Source organism: Perca fluviatilis, chromosome 22, assembly GCF_010015445.1.
Source record: "Perca fluviatilis chromosome 22, GENO_Pfluv_1.0, whole genome shotgun sequence".
NCBI classification, from domain to species: domain Eukaryota; kingdom Metazoa; phylum Chordata; class Actinopteri; order Perciformes; family Percidae; genus Perca; species Perca fluviatilis.
The window spans coordinates 25,494,295-25,505,138 of record NC_053133.1 but is presented as its reverse complement, the minus strand read 5'-3'; the positions used below and the strand labels follow the sequence as shown (position 1 = coordinate 25,505,138).

The following is a 10,844-nucleotide window of genomic DNA, read 5'->3' as shown; positions in this document are numbered from 1 at the left end:
TTTTGTCTGTGTCATTGTAGTGTTTTAAAGTCAAACGAGTTGCTTAATGGGAGTTAATCTGGGTTTGCAAAGACATAAATACATAAAGCTTACTGACCGACAGCAGACATTTTTGCAAAAGCACAGGCGTAGCTGATAACGCACTTATTATCTCCACCTGTTCTTTCTTAACTTTGAAATGTCAAAATATCTTCTGTGAAAAAGGCGAGATGTGGTCATGTTTCACACCATATTCTGATCCACATACACTTGATCCGACAGATGTTTAATGATCCCTGTTCTTAATTTGGTAAAGTTGATGCAAATTAAAATTTCGGAGCAGCCGTCTTTCTTAACGTATAATTTCTGCGGCCACGTTCACACTACAGTTTATTTGTTTCTCCGGTTACGTGAGACAAATTGATGTTTTCTTATCGGTATGAAGTCAATTTGATCAAACAATTGCTATGACAAAGGTCGGTTGTATTTCTTTCCCGCAGCTAAGTAACTAAAGTGTAAATTAGTCATATGTACATTTCAAGTGGGGGAAACATGTAAAACTGCTGCTGAGGTAAAAACAGCTTTGTAAATTAACAAGAAAACTAAAATATTTAATCTTTCGGAAAAACATTTTTGCTGTATACAGTGCTCAGCCTAAGTGAATACACCCATGTTAAATGACTAAAAAGAGAAATAAAAAATAATCTTTTGGAAATTGATCTTAATGCCTTAATTAAAAAAATAAGGCAAAATCCTATCTTTACAGACACCAATTTTCTTTGTGAATGAATAATGTATCGTAAATAAATAAATGTTCTTCCTTAAAATACAAGGGGCATAAGTAAGTACACCCCTATGTTAAATTCCCATAGAGGCAGGCAGATTTTTTTATTTTTAAAGGCCAGTTATTTCATGGATCCAGGATACTATGCATCCTGAGTTCCCTGTGCTGAAGTTCCCTTGGCCTTTGGAATTAAAATAGCCCCACTGAAATAAAAGCATGCCAATTTAATTCCAAAGGCCAAGGGAACTTTATCAGGATGCATACTATCCTGGATCCATGAAATAACTAGCTTTATTCCTCTTTTTAGTCAGCTTTAGCAGGGGTGTATTCACTTATGCTGAGCACTGTATTTGTAAAGTTTAATTGGCCGTAAGCAGTTTGATTAGCATGCTCAAAGAACATGATCATCACATGATGAGTACAACTAAAATGTCTCTGTGACAACTGAGTTAACTTTATTCTCTAGTGAAGGCCACAAGACGAGGCTGAACGCTCCAGAAAAACCTTGTTAGTGGACTTTGTAATGAGATTTGTTTTTTCTGATTTCTGAGGTAAAATATGTGCCTTCAAGCACAATAAATAAGTTATAGTTACTTATTTATATATTCCTTGAAGCAATTGCAAAATTAGAACAAATAAACATGCATTTAGTTCTTAAACTTTTGAGTTCAATCGCCTCACAAAAATGTTTTGAAATTAATAATTTATTTCAAACCAAGTGTGAAAATACATAATAAAAAACATAATTCAACACTGACACATTTTTCATTAGTTTTACAACACTGTTCAAAAAGCTAAAAGTCCCCAAATTCACAGACTGCAAACGCTTCCTTAGCTACCACTATTTTCAGAATAAAACTCACAATTAATAAAATCTAACATTAATACAGAACTAACCGTAGTACAGCAGCTTATAACAACTGGTTTTGCTGCGGACAAACATCATAGCAGCATCACGCAGCCTTGAATCTCAACCCCTCCACCCTACTGGCAGATTACTTCTCTTGAAACTGACTTTTTAAAGTACAGTATATTTGCAGGATGAAAGACATTTAAGCTTTGGTAGAGGAGAGATGAAAACCAAAAGGTTGAATACTGCTGGTAGAAGGCACACAGAGAAAAGAAGCTTCTTAGTAACTGCACTGAAACTGATCAAAAGTAGAACATTTAAAGATTTCACAACTCTTTAGCGAGCTTATTTTGATACATTTTCACATTCTGTATTTTCAGGGATACGTATAATAGATATGAAGAGAGAGAGAGTTCAGATTTCGGTGGTCGAAACACCCCTGGTTCAACGATGCACGCAGAAAAATATTTTCACCCTTTTACCTTGTCATCAGACAGCCCTTTACGACGGGGAACTGAAGCCGTTATCTCTGCTCTCTTCAAAGTCACCAGACTCCTAAACAGTAATTCATCCATCTTCGTCCGCTTATCCGAAGTCGGGTGGCGCGGGGCAGCAGCTGCAGCTGTGGACCTCAAACTTCCCAACAGTAAACAGTAATTTCACCTCGCGATCAAACTAACCGATGGAGGCAGCGGTAGAGCGGCAACTCCCGTGTTCTGCGAGGTAAAATGATGTCGATGAATGTTTTTGTCAAAGGAGTCAGGTGGCTTAGAAGAGAGCAGAGATAATGGCTTCAGTTCCCTGTCGTAAAGGGCCGTCTGACAGCAAGGTGAAGCTCTGAAAATACTCTAAATATAGAGCACACTGAAACTGATATAGATTTTGATGTGTCAGTACTCCTGCCTGCTTCTCCAAACTTGGGGCGTACCGACCGTCCATCTGCTGTAGCTAACACACTGACTATGGATTATAGGGCTGGGTTAAAAGTAATTGATTTTCCGATTAAAATCGATCTTTAAGTGATCTGATATAGATTGATAAAATTCTGAAATCAATCTTTTTTATATATGCCTTTTCAATGGCTTTCATGTTAGTCCTGTTAAAGGACAATTCCGGCGCAAAATGAACCTAGGGGTTAATAACGTACCGAGTCGACCGTTCTCTGGGATATGTTTTCATATACAATTCTTGAAACAAGCTAGCACGAACCACTGGTTAGCCTAACGCTTGGCTTTCGGGGCCCTGGTAGAGTAAAAAGAAATCAATATTTCTACACCACTAACTCAAAATAGCACCACACTTCCACGGTAGCATAATGAGGGTCCCTACATGTAAACCGAAGCATTGAGAACTTTGAAAGTGTACAGACAATGTAATTAAAAAGATAGTTTAGAAAGACCGTACCTTCACGTATACAGCCAGGCGCCATACATTACCTTCGCGTATACAGCCAGGCGCCATCTTGGGAAAACAGTCATGACCAGTCGAACCACGAACGCCGTGCTGGAGCTATGTTACTGGTTACTGGTTGCACGGCGTTCGTGGTTCAACTGGTCATGACTATTTTCCCAAGATGGCGCCTGGCTGTATACGGGAAGGTAATGTCTTTCTAAACTATCTTTTTAATAAACTGTCTGTACACTTACTAAGTTCTCAATGCTTCGGTTTACATGTAGGGACCCTCATTATTCTACTGTGGAAGTGTGGTGCTATTTGGAGCCTTGTTAGTGGTATAAAATAGCGATTTATTTTTACTCTACCAGGGTCCCGAAAGCATAGCGTTAAGCTAATCAGTGGTTTGCGCTAGCTTGTTTAAAGCCAGAGACACATTCTTTTGGGGGATCAATTGTTAATGTAAACCTGGTGCATTGTAAAAAAATATTTTAAATTACAGCAGAAGATCTCCAAGAATCTTTTATATTTAAGCTATATTGGTATTTAAACTGAAATGTTCCTAGCCTAATTGATATCAAATCAGAAATGTAACAGAATCGGGACCTTTTGAATCGGAATCGATTCGGGAACTCATTGGCGATACCCAGCCCTAATAGATAAGTATCTTATACAACCCCACTTCAACAGACCTCAACTATCCCTTCATCGACAGGAACACAGTGAATACTGAGAGTTTCTCTGCAGTTACATGTAAATAGGTTTGGTTGTGTTAAATGCAGCCAGAGATGAAGAGAGACTGTACATCAAGAGAACTGAGTTCACCGTGACATCTGTCCTGCAGCAGCTTTTTCCTTAATCTCGTTACAAATCTTGTTGCTGTGTTACCGGATCACAGATTACCACTCGTATCAGCTCTCCAAAAATCCCGTCACCAGCAGAGACAGACGTGGTGGCTTCAATCGTACGTGACCATGTGTAGGTTTTCCAGTAACCAGGATTTAATCCACAGCACCAGTCGGGTCGTCTTTATCGTCCAGTGAGGAGGCTGCGGCTCCTCCTGCGGGGCCCCCCGGGGGCCGGGAGAGCCTGCGGAACCCAGGGGACATCTGGGTTCGGCTGAGTTAGATGAGTTTCCGTAGAAGAAGAAGCGGGTCCGGTCGGGGAGTCAAAGGCGAGAGTTGCAGGGTAAAGGACGAAACGCCACCTCCATGTTCTCCTCCAGGATGATGTCAAAGCGGCACATTAAAGGCCTGACAGGGAGGAAGAAAGAACACAATTAGTCCATTATTCATGGAGGCTTTTGACAGGAAATTAATCTGAAACTATTTTGATAACTGATTGATAACCTAATCTAGGTCCAGTCTCTCTGTTTGCTGCTTTTCTTTCTCTTATGTGGTGGAGGAAGTACTCAGATATCTTACTTATTAATTACAAAAGAATTGAAGGTACAACAGTTTTGTGAACTACCAAGAAAGCTCTTACATTTGTGGAGTTTAATTCACTTTTAGCCATTTAATTATCATGCCTCGGTGCACTGAACATTATTATTATTAACAGTATTTCTAATCGTGCCCGTACCAAAAAAATAATCCTGAAACAGCTTTTATGTGAGGTCACACCATCTTTAGACCCAAACCAATTTGCATATCATGCAGACAGAGGGGCAGAAGATGCACTGCTGACCCTGACAAACAACATATATGAGCACCTTGAACAGGCAAAGAGTCTTGTCAAGATTGTGTTCATAGATTTCAGCAGTGCCTTCAATACAATCCGACCCCACCTGATGGTTAAAAAAAACTGGTACACCTCGGTGTTAACCCAAGATTAGTTCGGTGGATTTTTTACTTTTTGACGAACCATAGTCAACAAGTCAAATTCAACTCGTGTCTCATCGTTAAAAACCATAAACACAGGGGCACCACAAGGGTGCGTTCTGTCCCCTATTCTATACACCTTATACACCAATAACTGCCAAGCAACCTCCTCAGACCACACTTATTTTAAATATGCTGATGATACAGCATTAGTAGGTTTTGTAAAGTCTATTATTGCATCCCTAGAGGGTTTTGAGAGGGAGGTGCAGCATTTAGTTTTACTAAATGGTGTACAGATAATTTCCTTGTGGTTAATGCGAAAAAAACAAAGAAGATGATCATAGATTTCAATAAAAAGGGAATTATAGTTCCTCCTTCAAATATAAATGGTGTAATGGTAGAGCGGGTTACAACATATACATATTTGGGTGTTGAAATAGACAATAAACTGACATTTAATGAATGTGCACAAAACAAGTGCAAAAAGTTACAGAAGAGGATGTTTTTTTTAAAGGAAACTCAATAATTTTAGAATAGATAGCTGTATTCTTCAGATGTTTTATAAAGCTCTCTTGCAGAGTGTCTTATCATTTGGCCTTATTTGTGCCTTTGGTAACATGTATATTAAGGACCAAAAGAAACTGCAACGAATAGTCAAAACAGCCAGTAAGATCATTGGAGTTGATCAGGTATCTGTAGCTCAACTGTACAATAACCTTAGTTTAAAAAAGACAGAACAAATTCTAAATGATTCAACCCATCCTCTTCATCAGAATTTTTTAAGAAGCAACAGGTCAAGTGGCAGACTTCTGCAAAAGAAAATTAGGACTACAAGGTACAGCAAGTCTTTTGTGCCTACAGCAATTAGACTGCACAACAATAGACTTGTAAAAAACGGGCATACTGTACTGTATATATCAACACTCAACTTTTAAATACATGCTTGTTATGTTTTCACAATGTTTGTATTGTCTTGTCTGTCTTGTCCTTGTTTTTCTGTCTTTTAATGTTTTGTATTTATGTTTTTAATGTTATGCAGTAGGCTGTGTAACGATGGAGCGTGTAATGGTGACCACGTGAATTTCCTATTTGTGGATAATAAAGTTGACCTTGACCTTAAAACAATCAGCTAAAGCTTTAACAAACAGCACTGTAGAGCTGCAAAGATTAATCAATCAGTTGTCAACAGTTAAATTACTTTTGAGTTATTTTTTTTATGAAAAAGAAATTCTCTGATTCCAGCTTCTTAAATGTAATATATGTTCTAGTTTCTTCTCTCCTCTGTGACAGTAAACTGAATATCTTTGAGAGAGACAAAACATGACATTTGAGGACGTCATCTCAGGCTTTGGGAAACTGATGGCCATTTTTTTTTTTTCACCATTTTATAGACCAAACAACTAATCGATTAATCGAGAAAATAATCAACAGATCGTTAGTTGCAGCCCTACGGCACCGCGGGTTCAGGACTGACCTCTCAGGACGCTCCAGCGGCGTGAAGCGTATTCGCAGCAGCCTGATTTTGTACCGCGGGCCGATCACGTTGCCGGTGTTGATGCGCATCGAGATCTTCTGGACCTGCTGCAGATCGTCATCGAACTGGGCCAGCAGCCGCGTGGAGGTGTACTGCTCGAACCGGAGGAGCTTCCTGCGAGCAGAGAGGAGAACATTTGGTGGAGATGTTTTCAGGCAATGTTCCCACTTGGCGTCCTTTTTTGAAGCTGCCAGCGTCTGTTTTACATTATAATCCTATGTGTTACAGCCATTACAATTATGTGTGTCAATATGATGTTTGGCAGCAATATAGGTGAGCTCTCCGGCACAGGTGCAGGTGATTGTCACTGGATGAGCATACAGTTTATAGAATGTGTTGTCATGTAGAATATTCCCGTTAGAGCCCGACCGATATTAGGCCGATATTAGGCATTTTTTAACTATCGGTATCGGCATTTATAATGGCCGATAAATGAATATTTAAAACATAAAATAAAAACGGACGAAACACCCTTGAACCATGTTCTGAGTGTTGGCGTTGCCTAGTTTGTCCACCAGAAGGCGCTCAGCCTCCCTGTTGGCAACACTGATTTTTTTTTTTTTTTATTGTGTTTTTGTTCAAAGGACTTTAAGTTTCATATCTTAAGTTTGTATTTTTATGCATTTTATTTATCTTTAATATATATTTTATTTAACTTTAATATATTTTGATGTTCTGTTGTGACAAACGAACAAGTTTATTTTTTAACTGCATTATCATATTATTTTAGTGAGGACTCATAGATAACTACAAATAACTAATGTTAGGGAAATCTGTTTATGTTTTGTTACGCGTTTCTGGATTATTATTTTTTGTATATATATATCGGCCGATATATCGGAATATCGGATTTTTAAATCACCAAATATATCGATATCGGCCTTAAAAATCCTTAATCGGTCGTGCTCTAATACCCATTGTTTGTTTTGGATGACTACATGTTAAATCGCAAGCAAAAGAGCGTGGTAAATATTGAGTGCACGCATCTAACTAGCTTTTCCCAGTCTAGCAATCCCTCTGAGACTTTTAGTGGCAGAAGTCACCAACACTGTGGAGCAAACTGTGTTTTTAACAAAGTCCTTAACACCACCACCGCCGTTTGTTTCTGCAGCTCAGAGCGTCTTTTTGAAGTTGAAAAAAGTTCAACTTTTCTTTTCCGCTCTGCCTCTCTGTTCATTCTCTAGATCGCTCGACTGCTTTGTTTTGTCCAGCACCGCTCCACATAGCACTCTTGGATACTGTAGCAGTAGCTGTTGTTATAGTAACAAAAGACGCTCTTGGCTGCTTTTTTGGACCAAAACGCTGCCAGCTTCTTTTTTAAACTACAAAAGCGCCTTAGTCGACCTTTTCTTGTTAAAAAAGACGCCACGTGTGATCAGGGCCTAGCAGGTGACACTGGTATTCCAGGTGTTTCACTGCCAGACTTACTGGTCTAGTCGGACCTCTGTGAAGTTTCTGCCACTGTGCAGCCGGATGAAGACGATCCCCCAGCGGAGGTACTGGTTCCACGTCACCATGTCCACTCTGTAGATCAGCTCTGCCAGAAGAAATGACACAAATTCACCTCCAATGTAAGTAGAAATAGAAATCTCAGCAGAAAAAATGCTTTTGTAATTTGAATGAACTGTTGCTGTCATCATTCCTCTGTTCAGGGCCATCCATCTGGTCATTATGAACAGGAAGAATCATTACAGCAAGTTAAACCTGTTTCATTGTTGTGTGCATGTCCCTTTTTTTTTTGTCATGGCAAGTGGGGGGTTGTCTGTCGGAATTTGATTTTGGTCAATGGTCAAAACTAGGGCTGCACAATTATTTGCAATTTTATCCAAATATAGACTAGTGAAATATCCAAATCGCAGGGGGGTACAATATTTGTTAAAGGCAGAATATGTATCCCACGGACTAAAGGAAAAAAAATCTTTGTTTGGTACAGATCCTCGCAAAAATCACACTGTAATAATTATTATTTCTTTTATTTTTTTAATAAAGATGCAAAAACAAAATATTATTCCCTACCAAAATCAAATAGCAATCATAAAAGCACAACCGCATTACATATTATTCATCGTACGCCTAGTCAAAACCTGTTTCAATGGGTTGACTATTCATGGTTGGCCAACATGAAAAGTTGTATAACTCATCTGTTGTGTAACTCATTTTCTGTCAATTGTCTAATTGTTTTACCGGAGCTGTACTTGTATAAACTGTTGAGTATTTTAATTTTTTTTTGTGTGTGTAAAAATCAAGTAACTAAAGCTGACAAATGTAGTGGAGTGGAAGTAGAAAGTGGCATGAAAAGGAAAGACTCAAAGTTCAAGTAACTGAAATTTGTACTTAAAATAAAACGTAAATGTCCTTAGTTACATTCCACCACCGATGATGACTCAGATTGGACTTCATGTAGGTTACTGCTTCTACAGTATTTGTAAATCTTACTGCTGCAGTAAATCTGTGATGCTAATGATGTTTTTCTGCTGAGATTGAGGTGTTTGACTCACTCCTGTAGGGCAGTGTGGCTGTGGTGCTGAAGAAGACTTGGGTCTGTCCGAGCTGCAGCAGGGTCTCCCTCCACTGGCTGACATCGTAACCTGCAGGTGAGACCACACAGGTGTGATCAGACATTAAGCGTCCGTCGGTTGCGGTAAAAGAGCTCTTTTCAACATCATTTCACCACCTACCAAGCACGGGACAGGAAGCAGGTTTAAAGGCCTCGCACTGCAGACAGCGGCCTTCCAGGAAGTCGCTGTAGGACGAGCAGGGGTAACCCGTGAGGCTGCAAGTCCGGTTCAGAGCGCACAAGAACAGAAACACAGAGCGCTGGTGGTCACACACGAAATAAGATTTACCTATCGGAGACAAAAGACAAAACTGCAGTGAGTGTGTGTTTGTCAAGTATGTGTGTGTGTGTGTACATGTGTGTGTGTGTGTATATGTGTGTTTGTGTGTCTGTCTGTGTATATGTGTGTGTGTGTGTGTGTGTGTCTGTCTGTGTATATATATCTGTGTGTGTGTGTCTGTCTGTGTATATATATGTGTGTGTGTGTGTGTGTGTGTGTGTGTGTGTGTGTGTGTGTGTGTGTGTGTGTGTGTGTGTGTGTGTGTGTGTGTGTGTGTTTTCACCTGCGAAGATGGTTTTGGGACACCCTGGTTGGTCACTTCCACCGTTAGCGTAGAAGTCAATATGACCATGAGCTCCTGTCAGTCCAAATGCTGCCAATAAAAATACACAGATTCAATAATACAATTCACATATTAAAATGTTAAAAATGTCACTCAGACCCTAATGGACAAAAATGTTCTCATTAAAGTGCATTCATAAAACACTTTTTGATCACACGGCCATTACAGCTTAAAATCATACATTTTATTATTTCAGGCTTTCACTTATGCAACCTTGGCTTCAAAATGATAGTGATCTGCCCTGTGAGGAAAATTCATGCTATTGTCCTGGTTTCCACTAGAGGCACTGCTGCTACATTTAGGCCAAGTTCAGAGTAGATCAACACTGATTTTGATGCAGTACATCAAAATCAGTGTTGCTGCTAATCATTGACTTATCCAAGACAGAAGGCATATACCATACAGAAAATAATTCATATTTATTGAGTATTGTTGAAATCTTGCACAAAATGGTTGTACTGTTAAGTCAGAATTACACAGTTGAAGATGTGTTACGAATAAATTACAGGGGCTGTAGCTGTTGACTAGAGTGGGGATTGGGCCGCATTTTTCTGTCCGAGCCCGGCCCGCGTCCGACAGAGCAGGAACCGAAGCCGGCCCGAGCCCGACAGGCATTAACCCTCATGTTGTCCTCGGGTCAAATTTGACCCGTTTTCAAAGTTTTTTTTATATCAGACAATATACGGGACGTCGAAATAAGCGCCGAAGATGTTAAAAATAAATAAATGACAAAACATTGGGAAAAGCGAAAAAAAAAAAAATTATAAAATAATGTCAAAAACACCGGAAGAAGACATCAAAAACTATGAAAAAGCACCAAAAACGTCAAAAAGAACGCCCAAAACTTTGTAAAAGTGACACGTCGGAAAAAGCACATCATTTCTAAATATCGGTCTAAACCCGGCTCGGTTCGGGTATCCATCCTTACTGTTGCCAGGGGTGATATAGGTCTGTTGAGCCTTGAGATTTTATACCACTTTAAAATCTTTTACATAACTGTGTGTGTGTGTGTGTGTGTGTGTGTGTGTGTGTGTGTGTGTGTGTGTGTGTGTGAAAAATCAGACAATGTAAAAGAAGAACCTCTGTGTGTCTCTCTTTAGTTATCGGTAAATGTAATTCAGATGCTCACAGTTCATGTCGGTGTGAAGCACGTCCACAAACATGGCGTCTGAGGGGTCCAGCCTCTCCTCTGGCGTGGCGCTGGTAAACATCGGCCCGGCTGGGTCCAGGCCTGCAGGGAAGGAGGACGGAGGCTTAACTCAGGACCTTAATAAGCTTTACATTTTGTTACCAAACCCAGCTTTC

General features: G+C 39.7%; 1 protein-coding gene across 1 annotated transcript in view; it reads right to left on the bottom strand.

The window, feature by feature from the left end:
- Window positions 1-3,322: 3,322 nt before the first annotated feature.
- lipib (lipase, member Ib) overlaps window positions 3,323-10,844 on the bottom strand; it is a 13,191-nt gene continuing 5,669 nt past the window's right edge. Inside the window, exons 4-10 of the mRNA XM_039790883.1 lie at window positions 10,669-10,770; window positions 9,480-9,569; window positions 9,038-9,205; window positions 8,858-8,947; window positions 7,788-7,896; window positions 6,300-6,473; window positions 3,323-4,258 (exon numbers count right to left, since the gene is read on the bottom strand). Coding sequence (XP_039646817.1) covers window positions 4,174-4,258; window positions 6,300-6,473; window positions 7,788-7,896; window positions 8,858-8,947; window positions 9,038-9,205; window positions 9,480-9,569; window positions 10,669-10,770 — 818 coding nt within the window. The 3' untranslated portion in view covers window positions 3,323-4,173. The remainder of the gene's footprint in view (window positions 4,259-6,299; window positions 6,474-7,787; window positions 7,897-8,857; window positions 8,948-9,037; window positions 9,206-9,479; window positions 9,570-10,668; window positions 10,771-10,844) is intronic.